General features: G+C 44.2%; 1 protein-coding gene across 3 annotated transcripts in view; it reads right to left on the minus strand.

Annotated features, from left to right (window-relative positions):
• The window catches only part of birc6 (baculoviral IAP repeat containing 6), a 100,267-nt gene that overhangs the window by 55,678 nt on the left and 19,472 nt on the right, over nt 1–25,117 (minus strand). For all 3 annotated transcript variants that reach the window (XM_029127536.3, XM_055502776.1, XM_029127535.3), the window contains exons 11-30: nt 24,761–24,910; nt 24,427–24,652; nt 23,858–24,018; nt 23,620–23,751; nt 11,572–11,703; nt 11,314–11,480; nt 10,776–10,909; nt 10,228–10,386; nt 10,018–10,149; nt 8,921–9,018; nt 8,664–8,811; nt 8,427–8,560; nt 8,152–8,298; nt 7,866–8,053; nt 6,588–6,899; nt 6,247–6,346; nt 3,476–3,690; nt 3,171–3,379; nt 2,402–2,754; nt 2,021–2,240 (exon numbers count right to left, since the gene is read on the minus strand). In XM_029127536.3, coding sequence (XP_028983369.1) covers nt 2,021–2,240; nt 2,402–2,754; nt 3,171–3,379; nt 3,476–3,690; nt 6,247–6,346; nt 6,588–6,899; nt 7,866–8,053; nt 8,152–8,298; nt 8,427–8,560; nt 8,664–8,811; nt 8,921–9,018; nt 10,018–10,149; nt 10,228–10,386; nt 10,776–10,909; nt 11,314–11,480; nt 11,572–11,703; nt 23,620–23,751; nt 23,858–24,018; nt 24,427–24,652; nt 24,761–24,910 — 3,517 coding nt within the window. The remainder of the gene's footprint in view (nt 1–2,020; nt 2,241–2,401; nt 2,755–3,170; nt 3,380–3,475; nt 3,691–6,246; nt 6,347–6,587; nt 6,900–7,865; nt 8,054–8,151; nt 8,299–8,426; nt 8,561–8,663; nt 8,812–8,920; nt 9,019–10,017; nt 10,150–10,227; nt 10,387–10,775; nt 10,910–11,313; nt 11,481–11,571; nt 11,704–23,619; nt 23,752–23,857; nt 24,019–24,426; nt 24,653–24,760; nt 24,911–25,117) is intronic.

The following is a 25,117-nucleotide window of genomic DNA, read 5'->3' on the forward strand; positions in this document are numbered from 1 at the left end:
CAACACAAACTATCCCTCAACATTTAAATGAAAAAAAAAAAAAAAAAACGCTATGGCAGGAGACCCAGGAATACATAATTCTACTGTTTACTGAAAACAGAATGAGGCCACAATACCTACAGTGAAATATGGTGAAGGTTCAAAGATGTTTTGGGGTGGTTTTGCTGCCTCTAGAACTGAGTGCCTTGACTGTGTGCAAGGCATCATGAAATCTAAGGATTATCAAAGGATTTGTGGTCGCAATGTGGGACCCAGTGTCAGAAAGCTAGGTTTGCGTCTGAGATCTTGGGTCTTCCAGCAGGACAATGAGCCCAAACATACTTCAAAAAGAACCCAGAAATGGATGGCAAAAAAGGCTCTGGAGATTTCTGAAGTGGCCAACAATGAGTTCAGATGTAAATCCCATAGAACACCTGTGGGGAGATATTAAAATTGCTGTTGGGAAAAGGTGCCCTTCCAATATGAAAGACCTGTAGCAGTTTGTACAGGATCAGTGGTCCAAAATTCCGGGTGAGAGGTGTAATAAGCTTATCAATGGTTATACAAAGTGACTGATTTCAGCAATTTTTTCCAAAGGGTGTGCAACCAAATATAGTAAAAGATGCCAATAATTTTGTCCAGCCCATATTTGGAGTTTTGTGACAAATTAGCTTTTTTCCTCCTTTTTTGTTTTGTTCCAATACACACAGAGAATAAAGATGTGTATAGCAAAACACGTGTTATTGCAATGCTTTTCTGTGAGAAATACTCGATTTTCTGGAAACATTTCTGGAGTACCATCAATTTTGGCATAAATACCATAAATTCTGGACTACTAGCCGCTACTTTTTTCACACACTCTGAACCCTGCGGCTTAAACAACAATGCAACTAATCTGTGAATTTTTACTGGCTTATAAGGTTCACGCCACCATATTTTCTGGCATAGGCGGGCATAGGCGGGCATAGGCGAGATAGGCGGTCACCTAGGTCGCCACCTGCTGGGGGGGGTTAGGGTTAGCGCCGCTCCATGCCTTCAGAAAAAAACATGCGGATAAACGTAAAATCACAATCTCACATAGAGCACTGAAACAATTGCGCCCATGTGCAAAATTACGTCTGCGAGCCGGGGGTTATAGTCGCGATCACAAGCCGGGAGGGGGGCATAGTTCTGAGTGTGTGGCAGGGGGGGTGAGTAGAGAGCGCATGATCATGATCTCGCCTAGGGCCTGTCCTGGCTTGGTCACACAAGATCAGTAAAATTGGTGAACAGGTAATTGGACTAATGAAACTGTTTGAATTAAATCAAATGCACTCACAATAAATTCTTAGAATCAGTCCTTTTGTGTTTCATGCACAGAGAAAAGAAGAAAAGCGTATGGCATAGCTTTAAATTTAAAGCCAATCAATCTGTCTGGAAAAATGCTGCTGCACGTAAGCTTGGCATCAATCAAATACAGAACAGCACCATTACAGCAATATTACGTTGATTGCTTGGTGGCACAGTCGGTAGGGCTTTGGCTGGGGGAGTGGAAGGTCCCAGGTTCAAAGCCCACCAGATCACCAAGTGTGTCCTTGATTATGACACTTCAGCTCCCCGGGTATGGTTAAAAAAATAAATAATTTCCCCAATATGGGATCAATAAATTTCATATCATTATTATTATTTATTTTGTTATTAGTGGTCTTAATGTGCAGAATGAAGATGGCTTTCAATGACTTTGCCGGTACACTACAGTATTTTTTTTAAACCAGCCTTGTTAGAGGCACTGCTCAAAAACAAGCATTTGTTTAAAAGTTAGAAAAATCTTTGTAACATCTTTCTGTGTACGTTAAAACGTGGACACCTGCTGCTAATAGACAAGTGTGGCGCATATGCAGTCTGTTAACATTATTTAAAATAAAAAAAAAAAATCACCAAAACCTGTTATTTATAAAAGGGTGCGTAGTTTTATTTCCACATGTATCTATTGATTTGCTATGTGTTTGAAAGCCTTGAACCAAGTTTCATTTTATGTAATGTGTTGTTATAGTAACTGTACCTATCCTGGGGAAATATGAGCAGTTGCTCAGAATTGTAGAGCTCCTGCAGCACGTTTGAGAGAAACTGGCCCCACCAGCGCTCATTTCCACAAAGCTGCACCAATAACAGGCCAGCATGAAGACGAATCTTAGGTGTCCCACTGATGCAAAGATGTTTGAAAAGTTCCTCACAGGCCTGGGCATGGAAGGTACTCTGAAGCACTGAGGGCACAGAGGGGCCTGAAAAAACACATGTATAACAAGAATATATTACTAGTATGTCAACAATGTTAATCAGGATGCTTTTCACTCTAAATTTATTCATTTGTTTAATAAAAAAATTCAATTAATTGTAACCATGTCATTTGCTATTTGCAATGCCAGGACTCATCTATGCTCACCATTACTGGAATGTAGCAGACTGAGCAGTGTGTCAAGTATGTAGCGAATGATCGTCCTCAGCTGCTCTGTGGAAGAGTTGTGAACCAGTTCCTGACCTTCTGGAGTCCTGGGTGTGGGAAGCAATTTACGGCTGGCGCCCAGTGACACACGTAACCGCTGGACAGCATGGTGAGCCAGGTTGAGTTGCAGCTGTAGCTGAATGCAGTCTTGGTAGGCTGAAAATACACGCTGGTCCTCTTCCACTACCTTGTCTGGTTTTCGCAAAAAGTACTGGGCATTGTTAGCACTGTTGAGTGGCGGCAGATCAATGTTCTGCAGAAGGGTCGCCAGTCGATGACAAGCTAGATTGTATCTAGTAAGAACAGCAGGGGTTATAGGACTTTCTGTGTCACAAGACTTCTCTACCTTAGATTAATCTGGACAACTATCTTTCCACTTAAATAGACCTACCCTAATAATATTGGCTAAAATCCTAAAACTTTTTCAATTGTCCAAATGCTCCTGTTAGATTTTCCAGTTTAATATAATTTCACTGTCTATACATTTTTCTAATGCCTAACAGTTTTTCCAGTGATCATTGTATTGTAGATACATAGACAAAAACATTCCCAATACAAGATTTGTCAAATGACATGTCCATCAGTCAACTAACCAGTGTCCAGTAGTCATTTATACCTACAAATTATGTACTGTATATTGTTTCTATACTGCCTCAAAAGAAGGCAAATTTAGGTTACTGATCTACAAACAAATATACTTTGATCTTACCTGCATTGGATGTCCTCTTGCAATGCCGCCATTGTAGTCAAGTGCTGGTCTAAGTCTGGCTGAGTGGCTGCCTCCCCCTCTCCGCGGAGAGGATCATGCATCAACTTCAGTTCACTTTCCCAAGGCAGGATATACGTGTGGCCATAGTAAAAGCCCAGTGGGATCTTTGCTCGAGCATTGGTACTACCATAACGCCCAATCACGGTGATCTGGTCATGGAAAGCAAATGTATGTGTTTTGCTAAAAAGCGCACACAAAGATAACTCTTCAAGTAACGCTTTAAGTTTAGCACACTACAAACAAACCTTCATGAACCGGCATACAGGTGGTGGTAGCAGGTCATGCAAAATGAGGGAGTGGGTGCTGATGTCAGTGGCCACCACGAGTCTGCGTCCGTCAATCTCTTCCCCCAGTGTCCAAATGTCTATTGACAGAGAAGCTAAGTCGCCACAGGTTGGGATCAGAGCATCAGTCAGTAACACCGGGCGGCCAAAGTCCAAAGTGACAAAGCGACGAGCTCCTGAGTAGAAAATAATTTCACAATGTCAGAACTGATAAACAAAGTTGTAGTTTTTGTTTATATTCAAAGAGCTGCATTGTAACAGAATCACAATCAGAAAAAGCTTTATTGCCAGGTCCTGTAGAGCGGACTTTACAAAACGAGGAATTTCACTTGGTGTTGGCAGGTGGTGCATCCCAGCATAAAAAAAGTACAAACAGTACAACATGACATAGTGACTAAACAACATACAACATGGTAATTGGATAGTGCAATTACAGATAAATTAAAATGAAGTTATCAGCATACTACTATACACAGTAGAGTGAAGTGGATGCGCAAGTGGTCTGGGATGGTAGGACCTGTAAGTGGCAGCGATAGTCCTTTGGTTGGGGGGGGTCAACTGGGGGGAGTTGGGACACTTTTCAACAGACTGACTGCAGTTGGGACCAGAGCCTCTTGCCAGAAGGGAGGGGCTGAAAGTGTTCATGTCCTGGATGAGAGGGGTCGGCTACAATCCTGGCTGCCCGTCTCCAGGTCCTGGATATGTGGAGCCCCTGAAGGGATGGGAGATGGCAGCTGATCACATTCTCCGCTGAGTGGATGACACGCTCCAGCTTGGCCTTGTCTCGGGCCGTGGCCGCAGCGAACCAGACTGTGATGGAGGACGTAAGGATGGATTTGATGATGGCAGTGTAGAAGTTTACCAACACCTTTACAGGGAAGTAAAACTTCTTCAGCTGCCTCAGGAAGTACATCCTCTGCTGAGCCTTCTTAGTGATGGAGCTGATGTTTTGCTCCCACTTGAAGTCCTGGCTGATGACGGTGCCTAGGAAGCGGAAGAACTCCACACAGGTCACCAGGGTTTCACAGAGGATGACAGGGGGGAGGGGGGCTGGGTCCTTCCTAAAGTCCACTGTCATCTCCACTGTCTTCAGAGCATTGAGCTCCAGGTTGTTAGTGCTGCACCATCTCCGTCAGAGATAATGGTTAATGGTTGTTTTAAACTTCAGAAGTTTGACAGACAGGTGTCCAGATGTGCAGCTGTTTTTGTACAGGGAGAGTAACAGAGGTGAAAGGACACAGCCCTGGGGGAATCCGGTGCTGGTGGTCCGGGTGTCCGAGACAAGCTTCCCCAGCCTCACATACTGCTGTCTGTCCATGAGGAGGACTGTGATCCACCTACAGGTGGAGTCAGGCACATTCAGCTGGGTGAGTTTGTCACGAAGCAGGGATGGAACTATTGTGTGAAGGCAGAGCTGAAATCTACAAACAGGATCCTGGTGTAGGATCCTGGAGAGTCCAGATGCTGAAGGATGAAGTGGTGTGCCATGTTTACAGCATTGTCTCCCGATCTGTTGGCTCTGTAGGTGAACAGCAGGGGGTCCAGGAGGGGGTCTGTGATGTTGGAGAGGATGGGGCTCTCAAAGGACTTTATGACTACAGAGGTCAGGGCCACGGGTCTGTATTCTGGTATTTTTGGGGACAGGGATGATGACTGAGGATTTGAAGCAGATTGGCACATGACAGGTCTCCAATGAGGTGTTGAAGATGTCTGTGAACAGCTGGTTGGCACAGTGCTTCAGAGTGGAGGGGGAGACAGAGTCCGGACCGCAGCTTTGCGGGGGTTCAGCCCTCTCTCCGAGAGAGAGAGGAGAGGGGGGTGAGGGAGGTGGGGACACTGAGGTGTGAAGCTGTGCGGCTGGATCAGGTGGGGCTGTTGGGGGAAGGGTTGTTGCTGGACAATGGCTGGGGGGGAGGTCTTGAGCCCTTTCCAGACAGAAGTCGTTGGCTGAGAACTGCTGTTCCATTCTCTCACCATGGGCTGATTTAGCTTTTCTCACCTCCTTGCTAAATCTGTGCTTGGCCTCTTTGTATTTGTCTCTGTCCCCACTTCGCAGCTTCTTTCTCTGACCTCAGCTGTCTGAGCTTAGCTGTGAACCAGGGTTTGTCATTGTTGAAGCTCTCACTGGTACATGCTGCAATGACGCTGTTCTCACAGAAGGTGATGTAGGACATCACGGTGTCCATGTACTCGTCCAAGCTTTTGGTGGCAGACCTGAAAACGTCCCAGTTTGTGCAGTCCAGACACTCCTGAAGTTCCCCACAGCTTCACTGGTCCACTTCTTTCAGGTCCTAACAAGATCAGTGGCAGTGCAGTGCGTAATCCGCGCCGGCGGAGACGCACCAGCACACCTGAGCGCGCGCCTCTCCTGCGGTGCTTCACCTTATGTACCTGCTATGTCAAAATAGCCAGTAAATCCACGGTAGAAGCGAGAAATGTTAGGAAGAAGTCCACGGAGTTGTAGCTCTGATGTTCATGAGCTCATCCCTGGAGAAAGAGCATCCAAAACTGTGGCAGGTGACCGAATTAAAACATAAAACAATACAAAGTAGAGCGTACCAAAACACAGAGGCAGCCGTCCGTGGCACCATGTTGGATAATTATGTGACAATAAGATTTCCTTCCAACATTTTTCAAAACATTTTGTGTAATGAAAAAATGATGTGAACATTGAGATGATTGACATGGCAACACAAATTAGATGGTAGACATATCATACCAGACATACATACCAGAGTGCATCCGCTCTATAACAATGGATTGATGTGGAGGAGGTTGCAAAAAGTGAGATGCCTGGGAAATGGCCAATGCCAAACCACTGCCCATGGCACTCTGAAAAACAAAAAAACAGGTTATGAAAAGACAATTTAACAATATGCTTACTTATATGCTGCCGTTATAGGATGTGGTTTATTAAATACAAACAAACATCTCTCCACTTGCAAAATTATATTCAATGCTTGCTTTTGATACTGATATTTATGTGGTTGCAAGTATTGAACTTCACTACCTATGCCAAAAGGAATCATCAGTTATCATTAACAAACCAAACAATGACATGAATATTACTAACCGGCTTAGATTTCTGTGCGTTTTTATGCGCAGCCACGTTTACAGGACCAGGGTCTATCATGGAGCCGGGAAAAAGGTGAGCCAGCTCAGCACTGAAAGCAGCAGATACTGCCTCATTGGGTGGTGTGAGGGGAGGGGTCATGAAGAGGGGCGTGGTTTTAGGAGTTGGGGGAATTACGTCAGATGGATGAATAAAGAAGCCTGGTGTAGAGGAGGTGCTAGGAGGCATAGAGTTGAGGATGGGGCCAACACCAGAGGCAGCTGCGGCAGCTGCAGAGGTGGTCTGATGCAGTTTAGCTTCCAGCTTGGCCTTCTGTTTATTGTTAGCACAGACAAAGTCTTATTAAACATTAGACTGACAATTGCAGTAGAACAAAAAAACTTCCAAACAGCAAAAGACAAACAAACATGTAAGCCTACATATGCATACAGTGCAGGGGTGATCAATTCCAGTCTTCGAGGGCCGCTGTCCTGCTGGTTTTTCAATTCTCCGTGGCTAGGTTACCACTGATTACCTCAATCAGGTGAGAGTCAATTAGTAGCTAAAAAAAGTTAACGGACACACTTGATCACGGTAATTAGCAGGGAGAGTTGGAAAACCAGCAGGACAGTGGCCCTGGAAGGGCCATAATTGCCCATATACCTAAAAGGACAAATCATTAAATTCTCACAAAGTAAAAAAATGTGTGATGCAACTTTTAATTTATTTTATTCTATTCTTTATATTCTTTATGCAAATAATGTTTGATTATAACTCAACCAATTGATTTGTAAATAATTACTGTTCGGTATGAGGGTATGAAAAGATGTAGTCAGACCAGATGCATTTCCTTGTTTGTCTTGTGCAAACCTGGCAAATGAAAACAATTCTGATTCTGATTTTCTTAGCATAATTGCATTTATTAAATTCACAGATGTAAGAGATTTGCTACTACCAGTACTGGATACTGTCTTTTTTGTACCTAATATCTCAAAGTACACAAAACTAAATTGTAAAGTTACAATGCGAGTGAACATAACATTTGTTTTTTTAATAAACAAAACATCTTTGAAGAAGCAGAGATGAGCTGAATCAAAAATTAGAATTAGATTTAGAATTAGAATGCCTTTATTAGTCCCACAGCAGGGAAATTCCCATCAGCAGCCAGGTTACCCGGCTGGTTACCCGGCAGGTCATAAGTTTGACATAATACACATGTCGTTTAATATAAAAATACACCTTGTAATTGGAACTACATAAGCTCATCAGGTGCTGTGCAATATTAACTTGACTTTTTACCTGCTGTTGCAGTTTCAGGAGTTGCTGTTGTTTCTCCTGAAGGACCTGCAGCTGCTGCTCTGCTGACACCATGGCATGGGACAGTGACTGAAGTGCCACCTGAGCTGCAGAACTCAGAGCTGTAGAAGCTTCGCCAACTGTTCCTGTTGATAAGTTGCCCACTCCTGTTGTCACACCAAATGTGCTCACTAGGGTTTGAATAAAGGTATCAGGGCAATGACCAAAGAACACACACTGACACTTGCATTAAAATGATGTTAAATCAAAATAAAAATATTATTATTACTAGTGAACATGCTAGCATCATCTCGTTCCACCCGTGTTCCATCACTAGTGGAGATACAAGTAAAATGCAAAGGTTCCACCTCCAGAAGACCTGTTAATGCAGTGAAACTGCCCTCTGCTGCTGCACAGCTGCTTACTTTTCCATTCCCTGTAGGACAGTCAACGTAAAAAGAAAATAAAAAGGACACAATGTACAAAGCATTTATACTTAGAATACTTAAAAAAGAACAAAATTCAAAAAATGTAGTATTTAGTCAGACATGGCATAACTCTTACCAGAGAGAATGTCAGAGAGGTCAATCTCATCTGACTGAACTCCAATGCTGCTGTTGAAGGCATTCTTACAGGAGGATCCACTAACCTCCAGATCAAAGAGCACAGGGTCAAATGGAGAGCTGTAAAGGCCATACCTGGACAGAAGTGAACAGGTAGGTAGTATGAACGGTATACCTCAGTCAACTCCAAATCCACAGAGCTAGTAAAGCCTCTGTTCAACTAAATTTTTAAGCCTACCTGCTCTGGAGCAGGGCCTCCAGTGGAGTGAGTCGGTCCTGCAACTGTTGAGATATTGCAGTGAGCAGAGAGGCGCAGGCAGCACTGCAGCCTGCCAGGTCCTCCTCCTTTACATAGTTCAGTAAAACAAAGTACCAGAAAACTGAGCCTGAAGTCAAACAGAAAATGAAAAGATTAGAAAAGGAATGCAGTGAATGTTCTGAATGAAATAAACAGACAAAGCAAGTGTATGTTGTTAAAATGTTTCTGTTACTCACCACCAGTTGCGGCTGCAGGCAAATAAGGCATATTGTCCAGCAAGGATTTTAGAAGACTGACACTAAATCCCTGTTGAGCTGGATCTCCTTTTCCATTGCTACAGTAAAAAAGGAAGACATCATGTAATGTATTTCTTACTATGTCCATATGACATGCACAACTGAGGAAGCAAGGAGGAAAAACTACTTCAAATACAGCAGCACCACTACAGAAATGTCAAAATGTTGATATTAAGTCAAACCAATGCCTCTGAGGTCCCTACAACTAGGATCTGCTCAGGATGTGAAATTATACACGATTATTAATGTGGTGGTATGAAGGACGTCCAACCATTGCTTTGCATCATCTTTACAATATTAATGTAAACACACTGCAGGTTTGCTAACAGTCGCAAAGGCAAACTTCACAGTTTAGGGGTCGTGGCCTGGGATTAGACCGTCAGGTTAGTTTTACCATACTGATGATGTGTTGTTGCAATAATATTTCTCCACAGAGGCGACTAGACATGCTAATGTGTTGTTACTACTCAGTCAGCAAGTTAAAAAATACTACAGCTCCGGGACAAAGAGAAAGCTCAATGGGAGGATGTGCTGCATCTGGCGGCATGATCAGCTGCATGTCTGCAACTCATTAATGCAGCAAGTTGTTCTACATATGTTTACTCCACAAGAATAATTGGTATGGTTTATACTTATATATCCGAAGATATGACTTGTGCAGCAGTTGAGAATTCTATAGACTGTGGACGCTTTTAAATCTGGTCTTAAAACTTATTTATCTGAGCTCTCTGGTCTAATTTATTTGTAGAACTTTGACATTAATTTAAAATGAAGTGCATTATAAATTGAAATTATTATTACTTTCTGTTACCTACGTAGTTAAGTACCGCGTTTTAGGAGCAGAAGTGAGAGTCAATCGCCATCTACTGGTCAAAAGGACAAAACACACTATCCTGTGGTGCACACCAGGTGAGAAAGTGGTGAAATTGAAAGTAAATCACAGTAGAGGCCAACACTTTTAATTGCTACCACTGTAGAGTACTATTACTATATTATATACTATATTAGTAGCAGTAACAATGATGTGTTTCACTTACCCAATGCAAAGTGCAAGAAAACGGGCACATTTGTGTGCTATGCTCCTGCCGGCCTCAAAGAAACACACCCTCACAATATCCATCAGTCTTGTCCTTGTTTTTATAAGCAGTCCTTCCTTTCCTTCTTTTAAGCTAAAAAAAAAGAAAGCCATTTGCTTATGGCTTGTCTTTAAAAAGTGACATAATCCTTTATTATTTGCTGTTACTTACCTGCAGGGTCCATTGGAGAAAACCCCAGCTAGCCAGCACAAGACATCCAGAATAAGGCTTTGTGCATGTTCAGAGGCTATTCTCTCTGTTTGCCGACACAACGCATCCAGCATCTTCTCATGGAATTCTGGAAATTGTAACATGGCACAGCGCTGGACCCTGAAAAGCAATAAACAACGGTAGTCCAATTTGAAGTTAATTGCTGTTAAATAAATAAATAAATATATAATATATATATATATATAGAATATAGATATAGATAGATAGATATAGATACTATATATATATAGATATATATACATAAAGTATATAGATATATACTAATAGAAGATAGAGTAAGATATATAGATATATAGATATATATATATATATATATAAGATATATATATATATATATAGATATATATATATATATATATATATATATATATATAAATATATATATATATATATAAATACACATTCACAACCAAAATCATTGTGCAAACAGATGTGTGCAATTTAAATTTTAACACTTAACTTGTACCCTTACTCTTCAGCAGTCTTACCTTTCTTTGGGTACTGAGGTCTTTTTAAACCTCCTGATTGTAATTGAAACTTCTTGGAGCAGGTCACAGCCTCGAAGGTTTTCTGCTTTCTTCGAGGGTGTGGGCGTCTCATTTTTGACGGCAGACATCTTCTCCTACACAAACATGCATGGGCACACAAAATAACTAATGTGCCCTTGCAACTCTCTATTAGAAAAATATGTATGTAATGGTAGACTAGTATTTTTTCTAGCTGATGCACAGAATATTGACTATACAATACCCCCTTTATTTTTCAACGCACAGACCGCCACAGGAAATAGAACAAATCATACCTTTCCAAAGTTTAACAATACGTAACAGGCGTGCAGTATGAGTAGCACACTGAATGTCCTACATCAGGAGACTTAAACTGAAATTACCTGGGGTTGCTGGAGGGAAAATGTTATTGAGGTTGGGCCACATTAACAATTTGAAATTAGACTTCCCATAAAATATGCACACTTTGTTTCACTTTGCCCATGTTGAAACAACCAAACAAACCAGCGTGAATATGTACCTTGGAGGCTTGAGCCCGCTGAAGCAAAGTAGACAGTGTGTGCGCTTTGGTTCCATGGGGCTTGGCACTGGAGATTCTCATCACTGGCCGGGAGCTCTCATCCATGGCTTTTTCACTAATTGCTTTAATGTGAACTAGGAAAGAGCGGTACTTTCCTCCTGCCATGCCTAATGTACAGGAAAAATTACTTAACTTGACAAAATGCATGAACATAGGTGTCAAAATTCATGAGACTTAACATACCATGGCCACACCTACCTTTAACCAGTTTAGGGCTAGTGAGGCTGAGCATGCCTGCATGGCCAGAGAGGTCCAACCCACTTGCCAGCCAAACTGGACCACACAGGATGTCCTCTTTGTGGTCCTCTAGGAATGGACACAGAATAGAGCCTACAACAAACAAATGAGCTGCTGATTAATTCAGGGTGAAAATTTAGCAACACCTAAAAATTTATAAACAGTCTCAAAATGGGTATCGACAGAAATAAAATTTTAGTAATTCCACATAAAGATTAAAAAGAGTAGTAAAAATAACTCATTTGCCCCTCCGTCGGTTAATAAAAGAGAATGCGGCTGACTTACAGCAGATAAAGTTTAGGATATGTGGATAAACAAAATGATTCTCATCATACAGCGACTCGACATTTAAAAGCATTTGGACTGAAAGCCCACTCTGCAGTGACCAAAGCTCTCATTAGCAGAAAGAATCAAAAGGCTAGACTAAGCTTTGCTGTGGACCAGTTCTCCTCTGTCCACACAACCTGCTCTTAAGTTCACTTTAGTGAAAGCAAGTTTAATTTATTTGGGTTTGATGGGAAACATTATGTTCGGCAACAAACTGGAGAAAGACTAAACCCAAAGTGTGTAAATAAGTCAGTGAAAGGTGGAGGAAGAAGTGTCATGGTTTGGGGGATGTTTTCTGCAGCAGGAGTTGGGCCTCTTATACAGCTACAGGACAGAGTGAATGCAAACGTTTATCATCAGAACATATGGTTCCTTCCCTGCGCTCAACACCCAATCATCCCGCAGTGTTTATGCAGGACAACGCTCCATGTCGCACTGCAAAATGAGTAAATCACTGTCTTGAAACAGAACACATTGAAATAATGACATGGCCTGCCCAGAGTCCTGATCTCAACCCAATAGAAAACCTCTGCAAAAATCCTTGGTGACAAAGTTATGGCCAAGAAACCCACTAGAGTCACCGAACTGTGGAGGAGACTGGAAGAAGAGTGGACCAAAAATCACACTAGAGCAGTGTCAGAGACTAGTGTTGTCCTGTGGCCGCAGATGTAAAGTCATTAGAGAGCAGAGAACTATACACTTCCTACTACTTGCTGACTGTAAGCTTCAGAAAATTTTGTTGTAATCTTTTTCCATGCTACAGTCATTATTTTTCTCTAATTGTGATGCGTTTTTTCTGCAAAATAATGTTTTTTGTTGAAATACCTTAGTTATTTTAGTGCACAGCAGTGACCCTAGTGAGCAGGGTTAAATGAAGAATATGTGGGAACTACGGATACTTCGAAACCTAACATCTAACAGAGCTTAACCCAAGAGCAGCTGACCCATGAATGAAGATCATGGCTAAGACAGACACTTGGAACCCCCAAAGCCAGTTATCAAAAAAAAAAAAGTGAAGGCCCTTTCTGATAGTCTGCCAGAACATGTCAATACAGCACTACAAACAATACCAACTATGACCATCACTGACCAATCAGCTGATAAATTGCTTTGAATTGAAAATATAAGAACACAAGCCATAAGGTGCAGTATCCCCCATGGGGTTCAAGGCAACACAAAAAGGTTAGCCAACTATTAGAACTACAGAAACTCATGACAAGGAAGTACAACCTGGGAAACATGACCTACATATCTAAAGAGATACACCAGAGAAGTTAAAACCAGTTGAATAAACAGGATGATCTCCACTGAGCCATCCAAGGTGTTCTCACATTGGCAGCAGACAGAGCATAAATGGAACGTCATAACCAAGTGGCTGGCATAGTGTACAGGAACCTCTGTGCTGAGTACAGGCTGGAAGTCCAAATGGGACACTGCATGTTTTACAGAAGCTCTATTCATTTGTGTTCTTTCCTTTGCTTTTTTTGTGTTTTTCCACCATGTTTGTGTTCTTTCTATAAAACCATATGGAGTGATGCGACTAAGGGTACAAACTCCATTACTTTTGAACTTTGTTTTATTATCTTGCCTCACATTCTGTAAGGAGGGGACTGGCTGACCGACAGTAAGCGGTTGCTGATGTTTGCTGCCACTACGTGTGTACGGCGTTACTCTCTGCTCTTTTCTAAATATTATCACCTTATATGTGGTAACGACTGCTAAGAGTCGCCAAACAAGCTTGTAAGAATCAAGCATCCTTTCTTCTCATTAAACGTCCTGCTAGTCTTTACAGTCATTTACCATTTTCTCTCGCGTAGCAGTTAGCTCACATTCCTGCTATGGCTTCCCCCTGACCCTCTCCCTCTGTTTGGTGCTCGGTGTGCTTAATGTTTAGCTTATCCTCCTTTCGTCATGGTAATGTAAACTTTAATAATTGTACGCTAGTTGCAGGTTTGGAGGCGAGGTTGTTAGACTTAGAGTCTTGGCTTCACATCTTAGAAAATAGGCCAGCTGACCAGGGCCCTTTCGTTGATGGCAGTCCCTCGGCAGGTCCCAAGAAGCCGGCTGGTAAGAAACGTAGCTTTAGACAGGCGCCCACGGTTCACCAACAACCGCTTCAAGTTTTACACAGATTTTCCCCACTCAGCGACATACCTGCTAGGAAAACCACTCTGATCCCTGATGACTCCATAGTCCAAAATGTTAAGTTAGAGAATCCAGCGGTCATAGTTAAGTGTTTGCCTGCGGCCAGAGCAGGCGACATCTCAAGTCTTAATCCTTTGGGATATAAAAAACTCCCTTCTCACCCCACGCGGGTGGTCTCATCCACTTTCCAAGCTCTGGTCCTCTACCAGAGGCCAGGAAGCTTGAGGGTTCTGCGCAGTATCCTTGCTGTTCCTAGGACTGCACTTCTCTGGACTGAGATGTCGGATGTTATTCCAGGGATCTGTTGTAGCCATTCCTCCAATTTGGGGGTCACTGCCCCCAGTGCTCCAATCACCACAGGCACCACTGTGGCCTTCACCTTCCAAGCCTTCTCCAGTTCTTCTCTGAGCCCTTGGTATTTCTCTAGTTTCTCATGTTCCTTTTTCCTGATGTTGCCATCGCTTGGTATTGCCACATCCACCACTAAGGCTTTCCTCTGTTCTTTGTCCACCACCACAATGTCTGGTTGGTTCGCCATTACCATTCTGTCTGTCTGTATCTGGAAGTCCCACAGGATCTTGGCTCGCTCGTTCTCTACCACCTTGGGAGGTGTTTCTCACTTTGACCTTGGGGTTTCCAGTCCATACTCTGCACAGATGTTCCTGTATACTATGCCAGCCACTTGGTTATGGCGTTCCATGTATGCTTTCCCTGCCAGAATCTTACACCCTGCAGTTATGTGCTGGACTGTCTCAGGGGCCTCTTTGCACAGTCTACACCTTAGGTCTTGTCTGGTGTGGTAGATCTGGGCCTCTATGGCTCTGGTGCTCAGGGCCTGCTCCTGTGTGGCCAGGATGAGTGCCTCTGTGCTGTCCTTCAGCCCAGCGCTTTCAAGCCATTGGTAGGATTTGTTGAGATCAGCCACTTCAGTTATGTTCCGGTGGTACATCCCGTGTAAGGGCTTGTCCTCCCATGATGGTCCCTCTTCCAGCATCTCATCCTCTGTTCTCCACTGCCTGAGACATTCACTCAGCACGTCATCTGTCGAGGCCTTATCCTTGATGTACTTATGGATCTTGGATGTTTCATCCTGGATAGTGGCTCTCACGCTCACTAGTCCTCGGCCTCCTTCCTTGCGGCTAGCGTACAGTCTCAGGGTGCTGGATTTGGGGTGGAACCCCCCATGCATGGTGAGGAGTGGTCTGTATCTCTTCCTTTGGCCACCTTATTATTCCCGCAGGGTATCTGATCACTGGCAGGGCGTAGCTGTTTATTGCCCGGGATTTGTTCTTGCCATTGAACTGGCCTCTTAGGACTTGCCTTACTCGTTGGAGGTATTTGGCTGTTGCCGCATTCCTTGTTGCCTGTTCAAGGTTGCCGTTTGCCTGTGGTATTCCAAGGTACTTGTAACTGTCCTCAATGTCTGCTATTGTTCCTTCTGGGAGTGAGACCCCTTCTGTGTGGATTACCTTGCCTCTCTTTGTCACCATCCTCCCACATTTCTCGAGCCCGAATGACATCCCGATGTCCGAGCTGTAGATCCTGGTGGTGTGGATCAGCGAGTCGATGTCTCGCTCACTCTTGGCGTACAGCTTGATGTCATCCATGTAGAGGAGGTGACTTATGGTGGCCCCGTTCCGGAGTCGGTATCCATAGCCAGTCTTGTTTATTATTTAGCTGAGGGGGTTCAGACCTATGCAGAACAGCAGTGGGGACAGTGCATCTCCTTGGTATATGCCACCTTTGATGGATACTTGGGCAAGTGGCTTCCCATTGGCTTCAAGGGTGGTTCTCCACAACCTCATCGAGTTTGCAATGAAGGCCCTTAGAGTTCTGTTGATGTTGTACAGCTCCAAGCATTCAGTGATCCGTGTGTGGCATTGAGTCATAGGCTTTCTTGAAGTCGATCCAGGCTGTGCACAGGTTGGTGTGTCGCACTCTGCAGTCTTGGGCAACTGTTCTGTCAACCAGGAGTTGGTGTTTGGCTCCTCTGGTATCCTTACCAATGCCCTTCTGTGCTTCGCTCATGTATTGAGCCATATGCCCACTTATCTTAGCTGCGATGATGCCTGATATGAGCTTCCATGTTGTGGAGAGACAGGTTATTGGCCGGTATTTGGATGGGATTGTACCCTTTGAGGGATCCTTCATTATCAGTTCGCCCTTCGGTTAGCCATTCAGAGTGAGTCCCATCCCTTAGCAGCTGGTTCATTTGTGCTGCCAGGCGCTCATGGATTGCAGTGAGCTTCTTTAGCCAGTAGGCGTGGATCATGTCAGGGCCGGGTGCTGTCCAGTTTTTCATACCTGAGACTCTTTGTTGGATGTCTGCCACTGTGATAGTCACTGGGTTCTGTTCAGGGAGGTTGCTGTGGTCTTCCCTCAGATCCACCAGCCACTGTGCATCACTGTTGTGTGATGCCTCCCTCTCCCATATACCTTTCCAGTACTGTTCAGTTTCCAGCCTTGGTGGTGCTGCTCTGCTGTTATTACCCTGACATTGAGAGTACACTTTCGCAGGTTGTGTTGCGATCAGTCGGTTGATTCGTCTGGCTTTGTTGTCTCTGGTGTATCTCTTTAGGCGGCTGGCCAAGGCTTGTAGCCTTTGCTTGGCAGTTTAGAGTGCTTCAGGTATTGGCATCTGGCTGTACCTCTTGGGCATCGGTCTTTTCATTGCACCTCTCTGGGCCTCTGTCATTTGGCTCACTTCCTTCCGAGCTGCCTTAATTTTTGCCTCCAACCTTCGTTTCCTTTGTGGGTATTGTTTCTCATGGCTCCCATGGTTGCTCTTATAGCCAAGCACCTCTAGGATCACTGATGCTGAAGCGTATATCAGCTCATTGGTTTCTGTGATTGTTGTGGTAGGGATCGCTCTCAATGCTGCATTCACATCTTCCATGAAACTTTAGCCGTTGTAGTTTGCTTCGGGGTTGCCTGTTCAATCTCGCCATGATCTTATCTTTCAGGTCAGTTGCTGCCTCGCTCAGCGTATCTGTGCTCATTGGGGCTTGGTACCCAATTTCCGGTTGGGGAGACGGTGAAACCTCCCCTCTGACCTGGCGTCCTGGCTCCCCCTTGCCGTAGCAATTGTCGTCAAGTTGCCGTTTGTGGATGTTGGAACACTGAGCTACTAGTTACTTCGCCGTGAGTCTTGAATTCCCATTCCCCGCACATTCTTTGCATGTAACCCCTCTGACTAGGATTACTTGAGTAGTAACAGTTCTCAGTTCTCGTTCTCGCATCTCAGCCATTTCTTTCTTGTTCCTGTCGCCCACGTCTGCTCTGGTTCCCCAACACCTGACGCAGACCTTGCTAGACCGGGCGACGTCTGAGCCGGTATCTCATGTGGTTCATTGTCTCTCATCATGTGAGGTAGGTGTGCCCAAGGACCCACACTGGATGCTTATTCGCCCTAACGGGGATTCGAACCGGGGGACCCCGCCGAATGCAAGTCCTGCGACTTTACCGATTGAGCTATCCAATAAAAATAAATAAATAAAAATAAAGTAATATAAATAAAGTCATCAGTCAGTGGATTAGCTTGTTGCTGTGTACTGCTTGTGGAGCTTTTAGGATCTGCTTTTACGATTTGTGCGTAATTTTAACGCCCCAAATTAGGTGTAAGCATGGTATAGCCCCACTAGGTCTACAGGTACTAATCTGGTTACACACGCGCAGATTGGTTTAGGCATGCACAAATGTAATCTGACCCTAATTTAACGCCATACAGTAGACATAGACTGCTGGGGGACTTCATTTATACACTGAGCTCTGTTTCCTTCTATCCAATAACCTCCCATAATTTTTCCATGTTTAACTAACATTGTCTATTTTTCTCCAGTAGTTGTGCTTCTCCCCCGCTCTCTTACTCTCTCCCACTATGTCCTCACCTATAGGTATCATCGGACTCAGAGCTATGTGTCTTTGATGGGCAGCTGCGAGTCCAACCATCCTGCCTGTGCTCTGTTGTTGCTTGTTGTTGTTGCTGTGCTTTTCTCTCTCTACCCCCCCACCCCAACCAGTCAAGACAGATGGCTGCCCACATCCAGCCTGGTTCCGCTGGAGGTTTCGTCCTTGTTAGAAAGTGAGTTTTTCCTCTTGCTGGGCTTGCTGTTTCTACTTCTGACTCTTGCTTGCAGGGTCCCTGTCCTGTCTTTTCTGAGTACCCTGATCTGCTATTCTGGAACAACTACATGGAGCTAATCAACTTGTCACTCAGAACTGGATAAAATTTTCTCACAAAGAAAAAAATCACCGGGAGAACCACTCTGCCCCTTGGGGACTTTTTTCTCTGGTTACATGCGGGATGCCTGGTTCCCCGTGTGTCTGGAGCCACTGTTCATCAAGGATGCAGAGGATCTATTCATATTTTGGACTTTGATAACAGGGCTACTCATGATTGGCCTTGGCGGTGCCCTGCTTTATTGAAAAATTAGAAAATCTGCGGCCAGCTTATTGGCACATCCACCGGCCGTGGAGCTACAAATGCCCCTGAGGTCCAGGGATGCTCGGCTGATGGAATTACACCAGAGGATGGCCCGGATTGATGGACTGACAAGTAACATCTCAGCTTGTTCCGAGGAACTGCATCAGAGGATGATGACCCGGATTGAAAGACTAATCAGTAACATCTCATCCCGGATTGTTTTGCACTGCAACTTGCTTCCACCATCAGATGGGACGTGGCGCCATAGACGGCTGCCTGGGTGTGCCAACACAAAGACAAGTTCCTAGTTCTGTAAAGTGCACTCTACAGGACCTGGCAATAAAGCTCTTTCTGATTCTGTTGGATTTAGTTGTGTAAGGTCTTAAACCTGACCTTGTAAAGTTGCCTGAGATGACCTTGGCGTTACATTAATAAAATTGAACTGAACTCTTCGAGCCGGCCTCGGGGGACCAGAGCGTGGCGCAAAGCAGCAAGAGGAAAGGTGGGGGACTGGCGTGTTTGTGAACGATAGATGGTGTAACCCGGACCACACCACGGTTAAAGAACAATACTGTAGCAGGGAAATTGAACTGGTGGCAGTCAGCATTCAGCTGTATTACTACCTCCCACAGAAGTTCTCCAATGTGTTAGTAGTGATTGCTTACATCCCTCCGTTGATCAACGCAGCTGACGCGTAAGAGTGCGTGCACAGCACTGTGTCTCGGCTGTAGTACTCGAACGCCCTTATTCTCGTCTCTGGGGACTTTAACCATGCCTGCTCCCCTCTCCACCACCCTGTCCAACTTCACCCAGTATGTTAACTGCCACACAAGGGACAAAAAACTCTGGATCCTCTATATGATAACACAAGAAACGCATATACCTCTGTCCCCCTCCCCCCTTTAGGACGCTCTGATCACAATCTGGTTCATCTCTCTTCTGCTTACACTACAGTGGTACAACAGCAGACACCACCGGCAAAAACAGTGAAGATGTGGACAAAGGAGGCAAGAAGCAACTAAAGGACTGTATGTGACCGGTCCCTGTACAGGCAGACCAGAAACAGGCCGACAAAGGAGGTGAAGGCAGACAAAAGGAGATATGGCAAAAAGGCTGCAGAACAGCCTATTAACAAACGACCCTGTGTTAGTCTGGAGAGGCTGCAGCACATTACTAACTACAAAAAAACGTCTCCACACCCTGAGGCTAGCAAACATGTGGCAGATGACTTTAACAAATTCTACTGCCGGTTTGAAACAAACCACCTCACACCTCCTGGACACTGCTGTGTGAGCTATGAAGAAGATGTCTGTCACCTCCTTCAAAGGCAGAAAACCAGAAAGGCCCCCAGACCTGACGGTGTTTCCTCAAACTGCCTCAGAGTCTGTGCTGACCAGCTGGTACCGATCCTCACTGGAGAGCTGCAGAGAACGGTTGAAGATCTCACAGTTCCCAACTGCTTCAGACAGTCCACCAACGTGCCCCATCCTAGGAAGTCCACCATCACCAGCCTGAATGTCCCCACTAGATACTCCAGCACAAACTGACGCAGCTCACCGTCCCTAACCCCACTTGCCAGTGGACCAGGAGCCTCCAAACCAACGGGAGGCAGCAGGTGAGGCTGGGCAGCATCACATCTGGCACCCGCACAATCAGCACCGGCTGATGAGATGACAGTGGACTTCAGGAAGAACTGCCTGCCCCCTCCATGACAACACATTGTCTACTGTGGACTCATTCAGGTTTCTAGGGCCCCCAACAGAGACAATGTCTGCAAAAAAGCCCAGCAGACGTTGTAATTTCTGAGACAGCTCAGGAAGTTCAACCTGCAGTCCACATGCGGAGGATATTGATAGCGTCAAAGACTACATAAACTTCTGTGTGGAAAACACAGTGCCAACTAAAATAATACAGTGTTTTTCCAACAACAAGCTCTGGGTGACCGCTGAGCTGAAAGCTCAGTCACCCAAAAAAAGGACAGCTACAGGAAGAGGTTAAAGCATCGCCTGGAGAGGAACAACATCTGTGATTTCCAGTGAGGCAGGCTGGAAATGGTTGCCAGGAAATGGGTGAACAAGCCAAATGAGTTATACCTATTCTATAACAGCAGACACATAATCCTGGTGGAGGTGCTTTGAAAGACACGCAGAGGCTGACGCGCTGGAAGGAAACTTCGGGAGAAGAGCTGTCGCTTCAGACCTGTCCTCCCCTCCATGATCACGGGGAACATTAGATCGATCCCCAACAAAACGGACGAGCTTGTCGCACTCACGAGACATCAGCGCGAATATAGAGAGAGCATCATGTTGTTCACGGAAACGTGGCTGACCCTTAACATCCCTGACTCTGCTGTTGCTCTGGACAACACTACTGCATGCGGACAGAACAGCGGACAGTGAAAAGAGGAAAGGAGGAGGCCTGGCTGTGTTCATTAATGTGTGCTGGTGCATACCTGGACATTGTGTCGTTAAGGAGCAGCAGTGCTGCAGAGACATTGAACTTTTAGCAGTTAGTGTGCGGCCATACTATCTGCCATGGGAGTTTACGCACGTCATCGTGATAGTTGCGTACGTGTCCCCCTCTGCTAATGCAGACACAGCCTGCAACACACTGCTAACTACCACCAGCAGGCTGCAGACATAGCACCCACAGGCCCTCTTCCTCATCTCCTGTCTCCTGTCCTACCAACATACACACAATATGTTACCTGCCACACCAGAGATGACAAAAGACTGGACTTGTTTTATGCACTAAGGAAGAGGAAGAGCTGACCACAACATCATTCGTGTGAAGCCTGTGTATAAGCGTATTGTGCACAGGCATCCTGTGGTGCCATGGGTTGTGAAGATGAGGTCTCCTGAGTGTGAGTCTGCCCTGAGAGACTGCTTCAATACCACTGTGTGGACTGAGCTCTGTGATTCAAATGGGGAGGACATCAATGCAATCAGAGACTGCATCACGTACTATATTCACTTCTGTTTTGAAAACACTATACCCTCCCGGAAAGTGCAGTGTTTTCCTAACAACAAGCCGTGGATCACCCCTGATATTAAGACTCGACCAAAGGAAAAGAAGAGGGCCTTCTGATCAGAGAACAAGGAGGAGCTAAGGACTGTACAGAAGGAGCTAAGTAGGATAATCAGAGAGGGGAAAACCAGCTACAGGAGGAAGATGGAGGAGCAGCTACAACAGCAGAACGTCAGTGGGGTGTGGCAGAGCCTAAAGACCATCTTAAGCTTCAAAGAACCCCACACTCAAACAGAGGGGAACCGACGGTGGGCCACTGACCTAAATCTGCACTTCTGTAGGTTTGATCAGTCACCCCCTCCTCCCCCCTACTCTGCCGCATCCTCTCTACCAAACACCTGGACAATGCCCCACTCCCTCAGCCCTTCACACCTCCAGCCCATTACTTCACCCCACCCCCTCACAGCTCAACCAGAGCCTTAAACTGAGGGTGGTACCACGGCTCTGAAAGACTTCCTGTGTGGTACCATTGCAGTAACAGCTTCATCTGGCTGTGTTCTGCAGTAGTTCTCAGACAACTCTGCAATTGTTGGATTTATCACTGACGATGAAGACGCAGAGTACAGAGAACTGACACAGAACTTTAAAACTTTAAAAAGGGACTTTAAAACGAACAATTATAACATGGTGCACATTTCTACAACGCACACGCAACATCTCCATTGCAATTGCTTAATATCTCACTCACTTTATTTGGTGCATTTACCTTACCTCATTGTTATGTGTACACAATGTTGATAACCTGGGGAGTTCTGATTTCTAATTTCTTATAATTATTGTGTTATTATTATTATTATTGTGCTATTTCTTCTGTATATATGTCTATATCTCTCTGTGCTGTTTCAACGTGGTAATTTCCCTATCGTGGGACAATAAAGGTATTCTATTCTATACTATACTATAAAGGACAAACACATGCTAAACTCAACGAAAGACTTAAAAAAAACACAACACGACAACCAATACATCATAAACACTTATTACATGAATTTAAACAATCATATACAAGTGACAATTCCACAGAATAAGGAACAAAATCACCTAAACCAAAAAACTAACTCTCCCCTTAGCTAGTGGATCACTCCCCATGACCCACTTCCTGTATAAAATGGTGGACATCTTTCGGGCACACCCTTTTAGAAGGCCCGGAGACCATACAACACCAGCCTCAAACGTTAACTAAGAATAATAAAACAAAAATAATTCAACAAAAGTGTAGCAGTACAAAAGAAGTCAATAGAACTACCGATCTGTCCAAAATAAAGATATTTCTAAACAACCCGGACTGTTTTTAATGGCATTATTTCCTTTGCCTATGTGTGCTGTGTGGCAGCGAAAGCGGCCATCACACTCAGACATTAGGACTGTGGACATATTTAAATATCTGGGTGTTCACCTCAACAAAAACTGGACTAATCAAACACAGACTCCCTTGTACAGAAAGGGCCAGAGTCCTTCGGTGTGTGCAGAGAGCTGCTAAGGACTTTCTATGACACTGGTAGCCTAAGTAGTCCTGTATGGAGTTGTGTGGGAGATGTCTCTGTCCTGGGCTGCACACTGGAGTCCATCAAGGAGGTACTAGAACTAACATCCATCATGGATAACCCTTACCACCCCCTACACAACACTGTAGAGACTCCTACCATTCATTCCTAGTCATTCCTCCCCATAGCCATCAGACTTTACAACATAATACTACAGTGACACTACAACTACACTGCACACTCATTTTAATTGCTGTGTTATTACAATACATCTCCCATAATCTATAATGTGTAGTAATTATGATGTGCAATTTACCTTCATAAACACATGTGCAATTAACCATACATAAATGTTGTCCATATATACACAAATGTTGTAAATATGCTTTTTGTATTTTTCTATTTTATTCAAGTGCCTTGTCTTGTTCTGTTTTTGTTTTGTTTTTTCTTGCACAATTCAATACCGTCTTGTTTTTGTCTGTTGTTTTTGTACATATCGCTGCAGCAAATAAAGAAATTTCCCCATAAATCAAGTCTGATCTAATCTATTCTAATCTAATACACATACACACACACGACAGAAAACCAAACCATTTCAATCACCTGCAGCCTCTTCTATGTCCATGAACTGAATGTCCTCTGTGAAATCATGCAGTAGAGGCTGACCATTTCTCTCCCCATTGGCATGGAGAACATTGGAGAGAGGAAAGGAGATTTGTCTGTCCACAGCAGTCTCTATTAAAGTGATGGCCAACAACAATTAACAAGTTACAGACATTTTACCACAGGATGTGTAATTTGAAAAAATTTTATTGTCTAGATGCCAAGGCAAAGTCCTTACCACAAGCCTTTCCCAAACCAGGTGTTTTATTCTTTAATAAAGTCACTTGGATCTGAGGAATGCTGACAATGTTGGCGTTCAGGACAAACTTGAAGTCCACATGGCCCACCATGCAGGCTTTGGGCAGCACCAGCTCAAACACATGTTCATCCCAACTGGAGCTGTAGAGCGAACACAGGTCACCAATTGCTTTTAATATCAATAATCAGTTCAATGAAGGTAATGTGTGAAAATACACAAACACATTAGTTTTCCATTAAATTGAAAGTTTAGACATGCTTTTAACATTTGGCATTTTCAACTGTAGTTGAAAATATAGTTATTTTTCTTTTTGACTTAATTTTTTTTTTATTTGCTTGATTACGCTGAAATCTCCCTCTTAGGCTATTATCTATTACTAGGCATTTTATGGTTAACATTTTGCAAATTGGCACCACTAAGAATGTATGTAGTTAGCTTTTACTGTTTGTGCTGTGTCAATAGACACACACAACCACTGTCTCTGAATTGTCACCTGTCTTCTTATAAACCAAAGTCAAGCCAACCATTCACATGTTGTTTAAAGCTACCTATCAGACTGAAGCTTCCAGGTGCGGGTATGCTGGGCAGCATCTCCATGGTGTTGTTGGTGAAGGTGTTGCGGGTGGCGACGCTGCTGCTGCTCTTGCTGCACCTCCACCCAACAAGGTGGCACTGTGGCTGAGAAGCGTGGGGTCAATGTCTCAAAGCGCGTCAGCTCTACCAGTGACATAAGACTGTCTGTAGTCAGTGGCTGATCCACTAGGAGGTCCACTCCTACACAAAGGGCAATTTATGAGGTGAGGGATGAGAACTGATTAAAACAAATGCCTAAGCACCAAACCTATTAACATTAAGCCACGTGATGAGATATCAATTGTCTACCTGTAATCCCAGGGCTGGAAGGATTGGAGGAGGGCTTCGCCCCCTCAAGCAGCATTTCAGCCCCTTTAGAAAGGGGGCCATCAATAAACATGTCTCCATCATCAGTATCATCACAAACACCTCCAATTTGAAGGAAATGAAGTTCTCCACCTAGTAAAGAACAGAAAAAATATATGCTAATTCTGTTAAAAATCATAAATAGATAAATGATTATGCAAGTGATGAACCATCAAAGTAGATATTTATAGTAAATGTGTTGCAAGACACGTTCTAGAGTAGGTAGATCTGTTCCCTTCTTACAATTTAAATTTCTGTATACCTGTGGAAAGCAATATTGTTTTCAAAAATACAATGCAA

This window comes from Betta splendens, chromosome 15 (assembly GCF_900634795.4).
Source record: "Betta splendens chromosome 15, fBetSpl5.4, whole genome shotgun sequence".
Taxonomy (NCBI): Eukaryota; Metazoa; Chordata; class Actinopteri; order Anabantiformes; family Osphronemidae; genus Betta; species Betta splendens.